This window comes from Xiphias gladius, chromosome 11 (assembly GCF_016859285.1).
Source record: "Xiphias gladius isolate SHS-SW01 ecotype Sanya breed wild chromosome 11, ASM1685928v1, whole genome shotgun sequence".
Taxonomy (NCBI): domain Eukaryota; kingdom Metazoa; phylum Chordata; class Actinopteri; order Istiophoriformes; family Xiphiidae; genus Xiphias; species Xiphias gladius.
In genome coordinates this window covers 26,228,962-26,246,511 of record NC_053410.1, presented here as the reverse complement: position 1 = coordinate 26,246,511, position 17,550 = coordinate 26,228,962, and the positions used below count along the sequence as shown (strand labels likewise).

Sequence of the window (17,550 nt, the reverse complement as noted above, 5' to 3'; positions counted from 1 at the left end):
AGGTATGAACACCTTGATTTCCAACATGGTTGGACAGCACATCTTATGAACTAGCTCTGACAGGCCATTAACCGGACCTTAGTCTACTGCAACCAAGACCTTGATATTACCCGCTAAACATTACTGTGAGTGTGACACCATGCCTGTTCAATGATTTCTGTATGGTAGACTAATGAATAGAGATGTTAACCAGCTCCAATGATTCTTTCGACCATTCATCCTTGTGCCTTTGGATTCATCTTAGCTGGACACCCACTTGTAGGGAGAGTAGCCACAGACTTTATAGACAGATTGTCTGACTGTGGACTAATGAATATCTAAATTCTTAAAGACACTTTGTAACCCTTTCCAGCTTCATGCAAATCAACAATTCTCAATCCTAAGTCTTTTGAGACCTTTTTAAGGCATGGTTCACATCAGCAGGTACTACATGTGAATGGCAAACTCAAAATGTTAGAGTTTTTTCTAAAAATCAAAGTCGCTGTAACCCACACCTCCAGTCTGGTTTCTTTGACTGGACTCCAGGTTTGCTAACCCCGGACTCCAGTTAGCTTTTGTTGATGTATTTAGCCGAGGGGTTCCTATACTTTTTCCAACCTACACTGTGATTATTTGAATGATGTTTTCATTATGGACAAAAACAATACAATGATTTGTGTGTTACTGGTTAAAATAGACCATGTTTCTTCATAATAGTGACTTAGTTGAATATGAACATATTCTAAAACAAATAGATACATAAATGCAGATTAGTCCGAAGGTTTCACTTATTTTTTCTTGGCACTGTAAATGACCCTCAGATGATTAAAAAAATAACAGATAGAAATTGCTCCTGGTTCCTTTCCACTCACAAGGCTTCATTTATCTTCCTCCTAAGTGGCACATATGAGATTCCTGTCCGGAGGCCAGCCACTAATGCTCACCTCAGACCTGACCCAGTCTTTCATGCCAACACAACACACACTGTACACTTATTGTATGCCTCTAGCATTATCCATATTTGCTTTATTTCTTGTCGCAGACATGCAACTTTTCACATCCTTTTGAAGTTGGTTCCACGTGTTAGACATTATTGCCCATTGACTCATGGGATCAGCGGAAACTTAGAGGAAGTGCAGCAGGGTGTGTGTGTTTGTTTGCATGTGTTTGACCTTTTTAAAATGGGTCTGTGCGCACAAAACAGGGCATTCCTGAATCCCACTCTCTCATCCCGGCTGTGGATAACTCGATGTTCTCTGTGGGGCTGTGGATAAGATCAGTTCCAGCCCTGATAATGTCACTGCCTTAGCCAGAACGGCCTCTGATGATAGACCACCCCATCACCCCCCCATCAACAACTACCCCTGAGGAAGTTAGGGTCATCTCCTGGAAGGCATACCCTTCCTTATCTAAATTAGCCACCAGTAAACTTCCAGAGGTCTGGTAGCCTAGATGCAGAAAAGCAGTTCTGGGGAGTCAACAGATGAGGAAATCAACCTGCTAACTATTACATTAACCCTTTGACCCTGATTAATGTATTTTGTGTCTGCATGTGGATATCATAACTAAGTCAAATCTGAACATACACATACTGCTGGAATCAGTGTTCTCTTTCCAGTGACAGCAGAATGTCTGTTGTACACTGTGTCATATACCAGCCTTATAACTTAAGATCTTTTTTTTTCATCATCAAAAGCAAACCAGGTTATTGTGTCTGTACATTAATGATTACATTACAAACATGCTCATGCTGAAATGTTGGGTCTCTGTAAATATAACTATAAAGAGTCCTTTCTAGATCTGCTCTATATGAAAAGTGCCCTGGGATAACTTCTGTTATGATTTAGCACTATATAAAATTGAATTGAATTGAATTAAAATTGAATTGAATTGAAACAGGTGCTGATAGTAACTAATGTAGCATGACCTTAGATGTTACAGATTTGCCAAGAAGAAATGTAGGGAAAGTGACTCCAGACAATAAAAAGTGTCCTCCATACAGTGCCATGTGGGAATGGGTTCATGGTCAAGGGCCTGAGTGACCCAAATAAGGTTTGTCCATCAGAGGAAATGAGTGATGTCAGTCCTCCAGCCTGTTATGGCAGCTGGCCCATTGTTTGGCCATCACATCTTCCAGTTGCCTGACTGGAGTTTCAGTTTGTGCAGTACAGGAAAAAGGGTAGAAAGACCCTGACCTGAGCTCACATCCTGCTTTTGTTGGGACACTTTGAGGAATGTTGATGACTGGATAAATATTTTCTCAAAATTTCCTTTTTTCATATTACTGAAAAATGTGAACATCAGCACCTCCTGTGCTTCTCTGGGTTCTTGGTAATCTTAGTGACTTTATTTCTGCTAAATCTATCTCAAACTGTATGAGAATTATTCTCATTATATCCTCCTAATAGCAGTATATGTTATAAATTTGTCTGGAATTTGAGCTACAATGGCTTAAGTCTTTTAGTTACATTACACCACAATCATTTCTACCATGTTAATGTGTTAAATAAGACATAAAACAAAACTACATAAAAGCTGATTCTGGCATGTGATGATTATGCAGCAAAGAAGCAGACAGACATTCTTTTTTATTCTTCATTTCTGTTGGATGTTAACATGACTTTTTCCAGACAAGTAGCCAGTGGCAGTGGAATGCTTTTACAAGTGCAGCTTATGTAGTGTACTTATGAAAGTGCTTTCAGAAGCCATAAAATAGGGAGTTACATCAAAACATAAAAGTTTAAATGATACAACCATTATACTATGGGGAGCAGTTTAAGAACTCCTCACTTATTTTATGTAGCTTGTTCAACCTGTATTCATCCAAGGCAGGTTAAATTTATTTTTTAATGGCACTCTGTCTCATATTTACATATTTGTAAACTGCTGACCATAGACCAGCTGTTCAACCGCAGCTGGGTATGTAACATCTAGCTTAAAGTCACCTTGATGTGAGTTGTTAGAGGAAAGATACTACTGTTCTACTTTACCAGGCGGGGTAGGACAAACAACCAGTCCACGTTTAAGTATAAATATGTAGCTTCTGATGTTTACATACTGTAAAAAATTTTACATACATCATATTTGAAAACTTGCAAACTTTTATAAATAATTTAAGTCTCCACATCAATGCCCCCTTTACCCATGCTTACAAAAACAGTTTTAAATCCATTCAGTAAAGGGGAATCAAAGATTCTTACGGTAAAAGAAAAGAATGCCTGGGGTTCTGCTATCTCTTTAGTGGAGATAAAACACTCTTGAAAATAGCTTTAGCCACTATTTGTAGAATTATCCATGTAATTATTGCATCTTTCAAATTATTTTGATGTCACACTTTTTTTTTTTTGTAGGTGTTGCTTTCCACTGAGTCATCTCAGACTATGGCTATACTAAATCATCTAAAACTGTGTGGGTCATTCTGGAATGCCATGTTCAGTGCCACCCTGGCTTGGGTCTTTGCCCCTTCATTGCCACCACATTCAAAATGGGTTGGAGACGCCACTAACAAAGGCCTATAGTATGAAAGTTTCTCCTGCTATTGAAATGGGGTAGTGAAGTAAGTCTTCTTGCCCTACAGAGTTGCCATCCTGAAAAAACTAACACAATGATGTACAGGGTGAATCAATCCTGATGTTCTGGCACAAATTATGATCAAACTTAAAACTACTGTACATCAGTAACGCCAAAATATTTCTAGCGTTCCAGGTACCAGAAGAGCAACAACTCACTTTTCTCCTAGTTTACTCCTGGTATCTTGACTAACCTAACACACCCTCTGTTTGTCCAGGCACAGCAAGCGAGTTCAAATCCCCTGTGCTCAGGCCTTGGTTACTTGGAGCACATCTGCCAACTCATTGAGAAGATCGGCCAGCTGCAGGAGACCAACTTTCGGCTGCAGAGGCAGATCTGCAGTCTGCAGAAGGACAGCAGAATGACAAAGACCAGAGAGGTGTGTGACTGTTCTTGCACTTATTTTTTCACACGTTCTGATGTGGGCAAGCAGTAGTACTGCCATCTTGGGGGTACACCTGTTTATATTTGCCTATCTCAGCTTGGCCTTGAGACCCCAAATTTATATCACAAACTGGGGGTGTGGAGTTTGAAAGATGTCTGTGTTTATCAGGCAGGCAGAGTCTGGGAAAATATGCTGTTACTTGCATTATGGTAAAATGTAGGATTCAGCCTTTTTAGGGCTGTATAATAAGGCATATGAGCTGTAATATAATGTGGTGCTTCCATTTTACTTTTTCATTACACAGTAAATTTCAGTCTTGTTTCCAGTACTGTACCTCCTAGGCAAACAGTATGCTACTCCCTTGTTCCCTATAGTTGTGTTTTCTTCTACTATACCTACATTTAGGTATCAGCTAGAACCAGTCAGCTCTCATACTGTAAAACAAAATTACAATGTGATAGTGGGCTGTATTATAATCTCTGTGTTACAAAGATTTGAAATTTAAGTGCAGCTTTAAAAAATTACATATTTCTGCATTTCATATGCAGTATTTGAGTATCTATTAGGAACCCTCTTTTTCCGGAAGTATAACCATCACCATAGACACCATGCGGTTGTCTAAATAAGAGGCTTTCCTGTTAAAGGCCTTGGATTTCTAAATGTACATACATAATACATTTAAAAATCCTGGACTTACACTAGTGCAATCTGTTTTGGGTTCAGAGGCAAGAAAAGCTGTCCACTGGAGCAATGGGTGAAGCCAGCAGGAGTCTAGGACTTCAAAGCTTTCAAAGAAACCAAGCAAAGAGAGTGACATAGAGAGAAGAAAGGGAAGGCTCAGTGTCACTTCTTTAATTCATAGAACCACTCTTTCCAAGTTTATAAAATCATTACACCTTTGCATTCTTAACCTTAACCTTAGCATTCATAACCAAGCACTTTTAAGCTAACTCTGGTGCAATATATCAAATAGTAACATCTATGTTTAATATCGTGCACAGTCCCTTATAAATAAAATAAAATAAATAATTAAAATGAACATTTCTACATCAACCTCAAGACTGAAAATGTCTGAGTATGATGGACCACATCGGCTGCTCTCCCAAGCCTTTTTCTCTGATTCCCTGCTGTGATATTCTCCATGGCAGATCCACAATTTGAGACAAAGATGACACATCAAAAGAAAGAACGAGTCCTAGCTGGAGCACTGTCTGAGCTCTCTGAATGGACCATTCAGAGTGTGAAAGCTCTGGTCCACTGTTCACATCAGCATCACAATCACAGCTGGATACATGAAGGCGGGCAGAGGATAAACAAAAAGCAGTTACATCTACAATACTCCCACCCCCCCACCAGCAGTGTAGTAAGTAGACCACCGGGACAAGTTAGTATTGTCAGAAAGCATCCATAGCCTAGGTTTAACATATAATTAATTCAGTGTTATAGAAATAAATGTTAGTGCTCCACTCAAACTTGATTTTCCTCTTGACCTGAGTCTCTTCAGTTAGTTAGGTACAGGAAGCAATGGAAGGGGTATTCCATTGTGATTTTATCTCCTAGACTTGTGTAGAACCTTTAACAGCCTTTTCTGAAGGGGTATGGGTCAGAGGCACACTATGGAGGTCCTCGTCATAGATGTGATAAACACCTCTCTACGGGCTTACAGTACAGATACGATGGACCATAAAAACATGAAAGTAAGTAGAGCTGTCTGAAAAATGGCCCAAACATCAACATGCACAATAAATATATGAATGACCATGGTTGTGGAATCTTCTCACAGGCTGTTTACAGAGTGACTGTTTTGTTACTACAACACATTTCGCAGTTTGAGTGTTTTTCAGAACCACAGTAGATTGTTTTTCGATCATATAAAGAACAGAATAATTCTTCATTACTCTCACCACCCTAATAGCATTGTTTTTAGCCAAAGCAGGCAGCTTTTTTCAGTGGAAAAAAAAACCTTTAAGCACTCACTGTCCACTACCCGTTCAGCAGCAAACAGGAGATAGATACAGTTAAAGACATGGTGAACATAGTGGAGCTTTTAGCAGCTAAAGAAAGTTGGTGGATACCAAAACAGTGCGATAAGACACTGAATGATTGACTTACATTCTTCAGGTGGCCAGACACACAACTCCAAATGAATGATAATGTTGCTCTGTAACCGCTGGATGTGTGGATAAGCAACTGTTTACTGACAACTTTACCATATCAACTTAAAAGGCAATGATATGTGTTCACAACTTGTGTCATCTGCCGCCAAGTGAACCAAAAATAAGGGGTAACTTAGCCATTTTTGGGCTCTCCGGGGGGGAGGGGGACTGAGTAGAGCGTGCAGGAGGCAGGATAGAAACTTCCTCAACCCGCCCACTCGCTCATTATGAATTCTCCCACACAATGACCTACTCTATTCACACACTGACTCAATCTGACATTACACACATTTTACCAGGGAACTGGCGGTAAAGTCTGTTTTAATGTCCGGTTCAACTGATTTGGACATTTGTGTCCACACATGCACCTTCTCCGGGTAATGTCTACAAAAGTTCAGGGTTGCAGTGCATGTTTGAAAGCAGCTCATGATTGTCTCTCTGGATAGATTATCTGAAAATGAACGGAATGTAAGGCATATCCTCTTTTATGATGAAAAATATGGTGTGAATATGTTTCCTAGGTTGGCAACAGACTTTATAAAAAACATAGACTCTAACTGTTGTTAGGTGTACTATTAAAAGTCAACTTTGTTGGTTGTGCTCAAACTAGTAAAATTGTAACTGTCCATTTTCATACTTACAGTATATGCTAAATAAGATATAAATGGATGATTGTATATGAAAACATAAAAGACTGATCAGGTTAGTTTGACTTTAAGTCTTTAGAGAAACAGAATCCTTCAAAAATCCTTCATTTTAAAGTCTTCCTTTAGTGAAAGGGAAACTTTCTATACCTTTCCAGGATACATGTTAACAATTTCTACATTTCGAGTTGTGTGTGGGCACATCCTATAAAACTGATGGGAGCTTCCTGCATTACTTGCACCTGACTTAGTTAATAATGATAAGTGAAATGAATTTTAAGTAAAAATAAATGTTTCACAATATCGTATTGTGGAGAGCTGCCTAAAATGTCCTTGTATGCACTGCAATGGAAAGTCACTTTATTTAGTATAACAATTATGTGTTTAGCAAGAAATGGTATGTCATCAGCCAGACTACACCCCATAGTGTGAAAGTTCATCTTTATGGTAATTTTTTTATCCATGTTTTAAGTCCTTGTTGGTAATTTTGAAGGGGATTAAATTTGAGTTGTTATTTTAAACTGATTGTGCAGTCATTTACCTTTTGGAAACATTTGAGTTTAATTTTTCTAAATAAAACCAAAGTTTTGTGTGGGGGGTGTTTTTTTTTTTTTTTTTTACATTTTGAGAACAATATCCTGCTATAAAAATGTTGTATAAATAACTTTTTTTTTTAGAAGGTCTGGTTTCTTGTAGTTAATGATTGAAACATTGTTCCAATATATCAAAATCATCTGAAATTCACTCCAACACTCTTTTAGACAATGGGTGAATCAATGTTGCTTCAGTGTCAGTCATGATTGAAAATCTTACATAATTTCAATGTAAAACACAACAAGGGCTGAGAAATTGGGTTTGGGCGTCAATGTAGGTTTACTACTTTTGCGTGAAAATGTGCAAATGTTGTTTCAATCTGATTTTGCTCACCTGGTAACTAGTTAAGTGTTGAGTGAAAATTAGTGTGTGATGTAATCTGGTGGCATCTAGTGATTTTTTTGAGGCAGGCTTTAGCTACTTACCATTGAAAATAGCTGGTAGCACTGAAAATGAATTATTGCAGGTTTAAATCCAGACCCAAATTTTTGTAAAATCCAACAACGAGGTACCAATATCCAAATGAGCCTTTAGCTTTTCCCATGGATTTAGGCTAAATTAATTATACTTTTCAGTATGCTATTTACGGTATCAGAATATAAGAAGGGATAAAGGGGACGTGGCAGGTGCTGTAGTTTTCCTTTTTAACCCAGTGCATAGTAGGAATGCCTATCCTATATCCTATATATTACCCTTCCAAATAAAATTTTTGTACCTATCATTTTTAAAGTTTTAGGAAAAAAATGAACCAAAATGAAAAACAATAAATAAGCATGGGGAAAAATAAGTAAATATACCCTATTGCTAAAACTACTTTTGCAGGATTGATACAAATTTTTTTTGCAAAACAGTCTATTAGATGTTGTGATATTTCACAGGATAAGTGAAAACTTTGCCCCGCTGATGGCACTAGAGGAAAAGCGGATCACCAAAGTCAGTACGATAAAGTCTGTGAAGACCATGAATGCCTGTATCAAATTTCATGCCAATCCATCCAATAGCTGTTGATATATTTCAGTTTGGACCAAAATGGTGGAATGACCAATCGACACTGCCATCAAAGTCATGCTGCTACCAAGGTTGAAAAAAGATTTTGGCAAAATATTAATAATTTTAACTCAAACAATTAAGGAGATAATGGGGTTAGATTCTATTGTTTAATAGATTATTGAGTGGATATTAAAACAGGATTGTAGTTTTCTGTACTTATGGGTTATCTATATTTGAGATGATTTTAACAGCCAGATAACTCATTTCATCTACTCAACTGGGTTGAATTGTGAAGTATTTGTAAATTTGGGTGCTTTCTCTCTAATCAAACTGGCTAACAGAGAGAACATACGCATAATTGACTTTGCAACCAGAAAAAGTTCCATAAAGATCTAATATCTAATTTAGTAGGTGCAGAAAAAAAATGCTGTTGAACTGCTAACCCACTTAAAATAAAGTCATTATTGTCAGTTTCAAACAGAAATTTCAGTGAAACAATACTAATTTATTCTCTCACCATTGCTTTCCAATCGTATTTGTTTGTCCTGGGTCACATTTTGGCCTTCACCCCGTGAAAGATATTTGCCAGCTTAGTTGTTATTGTTCTATGCCTTCTGCCATTTGGAAGACCAGATTTTCTTTTGCCTGTCTTCATAGGGCTTTTGGGATAAAACTCTGGTGCCTACTGATAGTGTGGCTTAACCAACATAGATGCTTGCTCGATGCTCAGTCTCTGGGACCACACTGGGTTTCTTCCTTGATTGGTTGTATATTGCTTTGAGGCAGACATTATTAAAGGGAATGCTTCAGGTTAATTAACTAGTGTTGGCATCTGCAGGCCAATTTTTGGTCAAACCCTGAATACCTAGAGATTTAAGAAACACAATAATGTTGAGGCATGACTGCAGCACACTGTCATCTACCCCCAATACTCTCTTAGAATGTAAATGTACAGTGGTTAATGTAAGAAAGCTGTGTTGATATCAAGAGGAAAATGTGTGTGTGTTGGCTGATTTGCACTCGGCTGAGTTGTTCTAGAGGCCCATTAGAACCCTGCCTCCACAGTCGGAGAAAGGTAAGAAAGAGCAAAACAGGGAAAGAGAAATGTTTCAGCAAAAATAAGGAAAGCACTTTGTGAGCCACATGGAATCTTTTTTTCTCCTTCTCTAGTAGTGGCAAAGGAAAGGAAAAGAGCAGGAAAAAAAAGATGTCTCATCCCTTGCCTTTAATCTCCTCCACGTGACACTGCAGTTGTTGGCTGCATTTGCAGTTTTCACTATTAGGAGATTTTATGGAAATGCTGTCATAATGTAGGTCATGTTTAGTTTGCGTGGAAGGATGTGAACTTCAATTGAATGCTCTGGGATGACTCAGTCATTTGTGAAAGGATGAATATATATAGTATACTTACATACATACACACACACACACACACACACACACACACACACACTGAAAAAAAATATCACATTTGCCAATATGTGCATGTGCATAAAGGTAATGCAGTAATACACTGTTTGAACCTTTACTTATTCTGTTTACCAAATATGAAGAACTGGGGAATGATTGACCCGTGAGCACAGACAAACACAGTGTTTCACACAGTGCCTGTCAACTGTCTGGAGAGGGCAAATGAAAAGCAGTAAAAAAGTATATATGCTAATTTTAGGTGCTACCAATATCTGCTCCTACACTTATATTCACCCCCATTATTAGCAGATCATTTATGAATCTTACCTCTTGATTGTGAGGACTGACCAATATTAATTTGTATTTCTCACAGCTGCACCAATATAAGTATCTGCAAAGGTGATTATTATGCCGGACCATATATTCAACAGAACCAATTTTAAAATAAAAAGACAATGAATTTATTCTGCAAATCAGTAGAAATTAATGATATGAAAATGCCAAATAATTAATACTATAATATTTGGCTGTTTTTGTCACTGTTGGCCTGTTCCAACCATGTTTCTGAACAGGACTTTTTCCACCAGCACTGCAGCTGTGGAGCTGCCAGCCTGACCTTCCAGCACGCTCAGAAAAGACACTCCAGAAGTGAGTTTTTGTCACCCAGTGGAACCCTCTCTGACCTGTCCACCATTCCCGAGATCAAGCAGCACCTACTCATATCAGCCAGGAGAGGTAATACGAACACATTTATATTTATTTACTGGAATTGAAAAAACTGTCAAATAAAATTGTCCTTCAAGTTGCAGTTCAAAAAACTTGTTCAAACATGGTGAGCACTTCTTTGGATGTATTTGATGAGCTGAAATTTCCCTCATTAACAAACCATCTTCTTAGTTACAATTTAGCTTTTTCAACCAGCTTGTTCATATCTTAAGACAATCCCTTTTTTGTCTACAGTATTTAAGGAACACATGCTCCATAAATAGTACTACAGTTGTGCTTTATGGCACAAACTACATCATAGAGTGTGGGTCAATCTAGCACACATTTCAAGATGTGAGATATATGTATAATGAACAAGTCAATTAGAAATCTCAAAGGTAATTCAAATAAAGGAAAATCATGGTTTTGACTATCGTTCCTATTGGTCATTACATAGTACTCAAACTAAAAAGCTGAGATCTAGGAACACAGTGACATCACTAAAATTGAGTTTGACAGGGCAAGGAACATGAGCAGTGAGATGATCAGATTGTTAACAAACCCTACGGAGGGTCAGATATATTTGGAAGAGAAAACAAAGGTTGAAGGATATGCTTCAGACAATGGCGGTTGTAATAACTGTCAACACACTCCATCTAAAAGTAAGTGTTTCAGTCTGTTCTGAGTGGCCACACTCAAACAAAGGGGAAAAAAACCTGTCATAGTAACCCCCAGTGGCTGCATCCCACTGCCTGTGTTAACTTGATTCAAGAATTCCGTGTCTTTCTTGTGTCTTTGTCATCTTGATACACTGAAGTGTACAAATTGGGATGACTATGCACACTCTCAGACAGTCTTTCCTTGAAGTCAATCGCAGTGTTGCACTCAGTTGTTCACATAAAAAGTGATAGAAGACAGCACATCATTACATGCCAGACCAATCACTACATGAGTTGGAGTGATTGTTGGATTGTCAGTTTTGGAAATGTATGAAAACTGTATGACACAGCCTTCCTAAATCCACTACAGGAAAGGGGGTTTCAGACACTGTTATACCATCTAACAAGCACTTGAGGCCTTTTCCCATAGTTTTGTGCTCACAATTTCACTTTGAAATGGCAGATTTAAAGTTGTTGGTAGATGCTGGCTAGTCTGAGGGAGTAGGAAACAAACAACCAATAAGCAGTCATAAGAAATGTAGGGATGAACACAAGGTTAGCATTGTTGATAGAGCAGTTTTTTTGGACAAGCAAGTATGAGTGGACACTTGCCTAGATACGACTAGTACAGTGAAAGCCTAGAAGATAAGAGATTCATTCTTTAGTGGACTGGGCCCATCAGAGTTACAGATTCTATTTCTCTGAGACATACAGTACTGTTCGGTCTGAGTCTATGCTATGCTGCCGAATGCCCTGGAGGTGACTGAAACCACCCCTAATTAACATTTAGCATTTAATTAAGAGTAGGATTGGTGCTTAATAACCTGCTCCAGTGTGATGTGTCAACAAATACACACACCCACAACCACATATTAATGTTGTAATTTCAGTGTGAGACATTCTTGAAATGGATCTAATGGCTATGTTATTGAAAAGCTTTGGGGATTCTTGTGTTTCACAGTCTGACCATGAAGCAGCCCCACATGCTTTTCTGCCTTGGTGTTTACCTAGTCATCAGATACAAGCTCCAGGTGATACAAGCTTCATCATTTGGAAACACAGCCGTCTCCCAAATGTGATCATTACTGTTGTGCTTTTGGAGCTACTCACATTGCCTGAGGAAGTGGTGGTGATGGAGAGCTTGGTGGTCCCGTAGGGAAGATTTATAAGAGAAAATTAGAAAATTGTAACTTGTGCAAGACACAGGTGGAATTCCTGGCATCCTGCTAATGACGGGAACATATAATGTCCCGTGGACTCTGGAATGCCTTGGTTTTTCCTCTGATGGACAGGAATGGGATCTGGAGAAGAGGCTTAGATGTAAGGAGAGCGGGGGGGCCCTGAGCCGGTGTAGCAATGTGGATAGCTCTTCTGAGGCCATGTTTAAATGTTGTACTGTCGGGTTCCATTAGCATTAGAAATTGCCAGCCCATGTGATAAGCAGAGGTGTGTTTACATGGACGCGGGAGAAGTGGAGAGTGGAAGTGGGATGAACTGAGATTCAAAAAAATAGGCAAAAAATAGGCCTGTGTTATTGTCCATCACAGTTTGTCATAACAGTTATCACTCCCTTCTCAACACGCTACTAACACATGAACAAACACTTCACCTCACAAACCAACATGCAGCTCTGAACACTTAAATTACAAAGATGTTTTTTGACATATGTTGTAAGTCAGAGTGACCATTTACAGTGTGTACATGCCTAACCTCTGCTTGACAGAAAATGGCTTTATAGTGATATTCATAGATTGTACTGGGTCAAGCTTTTTTGGGATGTAATGTAGGTTTGGAAACAAGGGCCTTATCACCATTTTATCCAGCAGTAGCAAATAGCTGTTTTCAGTGAAAAAGCTTAGATAAACCAATTGTACACTGCTTGTCAGGCAGCAAAACAGCAAACAAACAAAGTTAGATCGTACCTGGTGAACAAATTGGAGCATTCAACAGCTAAAGAGGCATTTGGTGAAGTCAAAAGAGAGTTAAAAGTAATTAATTGGACTAATATTCATCAAGTGGCCAGAAACACTACTCCAATATATATACATCTTCAAACCACAGTCTCTCTGTGATAATGTTCTATGGACAGAAGTAGAGCTCTTTGGGAATGCAGTGCTTCAGTTTGTTTATAGGTAACAAAATGAACCCCATAAGGAAAAGAACTCCCTACCTACAGTAAAACAGGGTGGAGGTTCTATCATGCTGTGGGGCTGCTTTGCTGCCTCTGGTACTGGAGTCATTGAATGTATCAAAGGAATGTTGAAATCAAAAGATTACCAATCCATTTTAAAAATCAATTTTGTTACCAAGTGTCAGAAAACTAGGTTGGAGGTGAAGGTCTTAAGTCTTCCAGTAGGACAATGACCCAAAACAAACATCCAGCAGCACAAAAGAATGGTTGAAAAGGAAAAGGTGGACTATTTTAAACTGGCCAGCATTGAGTCTTGACCTAAATCCCATTGAAAACCCTTGGAGACAGCTGAAATCTGCCATTGAAAACAGGACTCCTGCAAACTTAAGAGCTTGAAATCATAGCAATGGAAGAGTGGCTACACAAAACATTCAGAGGCTGTCATTGTTGCCAAAGGTTCTGCAACTAAATATTAGTGAAGGGTGCCACTAATTGTGTCTGGGATACATTTTGTGTTGTATTATTTTTGCTATTATGCATGTTTTGTTTTGTTTTTTTATTTTCTCTTGTTCAGTAATGGACATTTTATTAAATTTTATACATTTCAGGGCTGCCAATAACCAACCAAGACCCGGTATATATAATATACATTTAAAGCTGTATCTGATATTTGTATTGAACTTTTGCCTTGTGAAAGACCAAGTGTGGTCAGAACATCAATACCATCATTAAATGGCTTTCACCTGTTACCTCGAATTTACCTGCAACCTTCCATATGGATTAATTAGTGAGACTGAGACAATTCCTGAAGTTTCTGCGCTACAATTGACTTAAGTGAGGTTTTTATTGGATATGACCACCAGATGATGTTGCTACCATTACTACACATCTTTAGTCGTATACCTCAAAGCCATTGGGTGTTTTTACCTTTTATCAGAAAAGGCTGGCTGATCAGACCTGGTTGTTTGTCTCATGGTTAGCCTCTAGATGGTCAGTCCAGACAGTATCTTTTCTTTTCAGACACAGCTAGTAACTGCTCCTCTCTCTTTGATTGCCCTCCTAAGGGCCTGCCCTCTGACTCTTACTTCCTTCAGAACCCTTGCAGGGGCGCTGGCTACAAACGTCAACTGGATGCACTCTTACATTCCAGCCTCACTCCTCTGCTTCAGCTGCCAGGTTGGCTTATCACTTATTAATTCGTATGCCTCATCTAAGGCAACCTCCTAGGGGACTGTCAGCTCAGTGATGAAGACATGCTGGCTAGTGTTGGACCAGAGGACCTAATCCGGTCACAGGTTGGTCCATGCAATTTGGATGAGAAGGTGAGTCTCTGGCCTCGATCAACCCACATTTCCAAGTCCCTGGCTGTGTTCAGTGGGTATGAGTCAAGAGGCAAGGGGTTTGCCCCCAGTTTCTCTCCTTCCCAGATGAAGGAAAGTTGTGAGAAAGTTGTCTGGGCATTGAGTGGCAAGGCATGAATGGTTACTCTCTTGAACTCAAGTTCAGCTGCCAGACACCTCAGCATTTGGTTGTGTCACCAGGTGTATCTGCCTTGTATTAGGCTGGTGTTACAACCAACCAAGAGGGGACAGGCTGGGAGAGAGTGGGAAAGAGTGTTGATTGTATCCTGAGTTTTTCCACCTGCTTGGTTTCTTTGAAGTCTGCATTGTACAAGAATTTTGATGGGCTTTTCCAGAACAGTTGGTATTGGCTCGTGTTGATCCTGAACCCATTGATGCCCATTTAAAGTTTCCCTGGAGTTTATCAAATAGGTTTTTGGTGTTTGCTTTTGTTGTTGTTATCCTAGTCCTGTCATCTATGAATGCCCTGATTGGAAGAAGACCCAGCCCATTCTTCAAGTGTTCCCCTCTGACCACCAGTTGTGATGCTTGGATGATGAGCTCCATTGCCATAATGAATGCCAGGAGAGAAATGGTACAGTCCACCATTACGCCTATCTCAAGGGGCTGCCAGGTGGTGTTGTTGTCCTGTGTTGTGACGCAGAGCTGGAGATCCTGGGAGTAAACTTTGACCAGCTTTTTGATGGCTTCTTGGACCTGGAAGAAGTAGAAAGCTGACCCAAAGGCACGGTCAAGATCTAGTAAAACCACATGCAGGTCTTTCTTTTCTTTATTGGCAGTTTGTATCTGGTTCTAAATAGTTTTTGCATGTTCCAGAGTGTCTTGGTTGAGCTTTGCTTTGGTTGCTCTAACCCTCTGGACTGTGGTGGTTGTCCTGCCAATGGGCTTCACTTGACTGATAAGGCCTAACTCTTAAAAAGGTAATGGTCAATGCGAGCCCCCTTGCTGAGCCCCCCCCCCAGGCCCTTTTTCCTGACCTGGTGGATCATGATACCCTTCTCTGATGTTATCTTTGTCCAGCCACTGATGCAGCTTCGTAGCTCAAAATATAAAGCTGTTTGACATTTTCCCAGAGACACGAAGTTGAACATTTTTAACTTTTCAAGATACAAATACAAACAGCAAAAGAAACAATTAAAGTTGCTCAAAGAACTCTGTGTTCGAGTGCTTCCCTTTCAGGAAAGTACAAATATAAAAACAGGACAAAATACACAAGATAATTTACTTAGATACATATTTACTGGACCTCTGGTTGCCGTCGGTCTCTAAGTAGCACTTCCAAATAACTTTTAAAAGAACAAATTGCCTTACCCCAGAAAACTCTCCCACACACACAGTGCTCCTTGTTTGTGATTTGTGTTTCAGACATGCAGAATGAGGGTTTGACACCCTTTCCACTGTGGAGAAGAGGCCTGAACCGAAAAAGTTACACTGAGGGGGAGATCTGCTTCCTTGGGGACAGTACTGAAGGGCTCTCCATCCCCCAGGGCAGGGTGAGTTATGTGCACGTTATCGGTCTAAATGTTATAGGTCCACTGCAAGAATCACAATCATTTTGGTATTGTATTTTTAGATAGGACCTGTTCATGTAAATATATACATACATATTAGGCAAATGTTGGGAACTGACAGTAAGGAATATAGTAGGAAGAATATTGCTGCTCCAAATAAATTAAGTCTTCTTTGTTCTGTTACCATGCATTTTTAATTATTTCCAACGGTTTGATGAATTAATCTTAACTTGAAGTCCACTTACCAGTTTTTTTCCATGGCTTTCAACTTTATCTTATGGTCTTCATCAGTGAATGGAGTTGTTGATGCAGTTGTTATCATTTGCCCTTAGTATGGAACTTCAGTTATATGATAACAAGAACACAGAGACAGAGTTACGATCTTCCTATATAAACAACTGGCCAAATATAATGTGGCCAAAGTTCCTTACTTAAGTCATGTGATGAACTGAGCCAATACCTCATTGCTAATAAAGACAATGAGAAGTTGTTTAAAGTTCCAAAAAAAGCTAGAGAGAGGACCTTGAGTAAAGTCCATATTATTCATTAATTTTTTTTTCATTTATTTAATTAATTAATTACACGCATAGACTACTACACACAAAGTCTTACAGAGAGATTCATGGAATCCATACATAGGTAAAACAAAGACTAACTTTGCACAACTTTACATATACATATAACTACACCCATGTATACATACTCAGATAATAATACCTATCACTAAAAGGTCAATAAATCTAAATTCAGAACATTTCTTTTGTTACTTCTGTTTAAATAGATTAGAAATAAGCCAGAAAATGAAAATTCATGTCCATTTGGCCATCAGAGATTTATAGAGTATTTCAATCCATAATCAAAAATTAAAACATTCCAAGCCATAAGATATCTCTACTCTTGTCTGTGGAAATGCTTTGTCAGGGTCAAGAGAGGCTAAAATAATAATCAAAAGTAATCAATACTAATTTTCACCATGGTTAGCATTGTTTTGATTATTATGAAAAGAAACAACAATCACTTAATTTATCATGTATTAAGAGACACATCCGGTTTTCATCATGTCTGTTTTCTTCAAACCACAAAAGATGAGAGTCTTAACTCTCAAGCAATGCACGATGACAAGTCTGTTAATATGCTAGTTTTGTTTCTTTCAAAACTTCCTTTAATGGGTTGAGTGAACTATCAGCAGTGCATTCATTCAAATAATCATTTCTAATCAGACAACCTCAAGCTAGCAAATAGAACAACTCAGTGTATATAAATTATGTTTATAAACTCATGCCGAAAAAATGATAACTAGACATTCTAAGTTGAATTAACTTGAAATTAACTAAACTTATATTTTTACATTAAGTAAACAAGAAAAGATCAGTGTATGATGTTTTAGAGGTAGGAGATGGGCAGTCGGGAGTATGAAACAAAATACTGAAATAGCTTCTTAAATTATCAGAGGAT

General features: G+C 38.6%; 1 protein-coding gene across 4 annotated transcripts in view; it reads left to right on the top strand.

Moving 5' to 3' along the window:
* Positions 1–17,550, top strand: part of si:ch211-250c4.3 (uncharacterized protein LOC100535981 homolog) — a 50,875-nt gene that overhangs the window by 21,397 nt on the left and 11,928 nt on the right. For 2 of the 4 annotated variants that reach the window (XM_040139990.1, XM_040139988.1), the window contains exons 3-5: positions 3,767–3,928; positions 10,301–10,463; positions 15,950–16,077. In XM_040139990.1, coding sequence (XP_039995924.1) covers positions 3,767–3,928; positions 10,301–10,463; positions 15,950–16,077 — 453 coding nt within the window. The remainder of the gene's footprint in view (positions 1–3,766; positions 3,929–10,300; positions 10,464–15,949; positions 16,078–17,550) is intronic. The other 2 variants (XM_040139989.1, XM_040139991.1) reach the window with 2 other exon arrangements.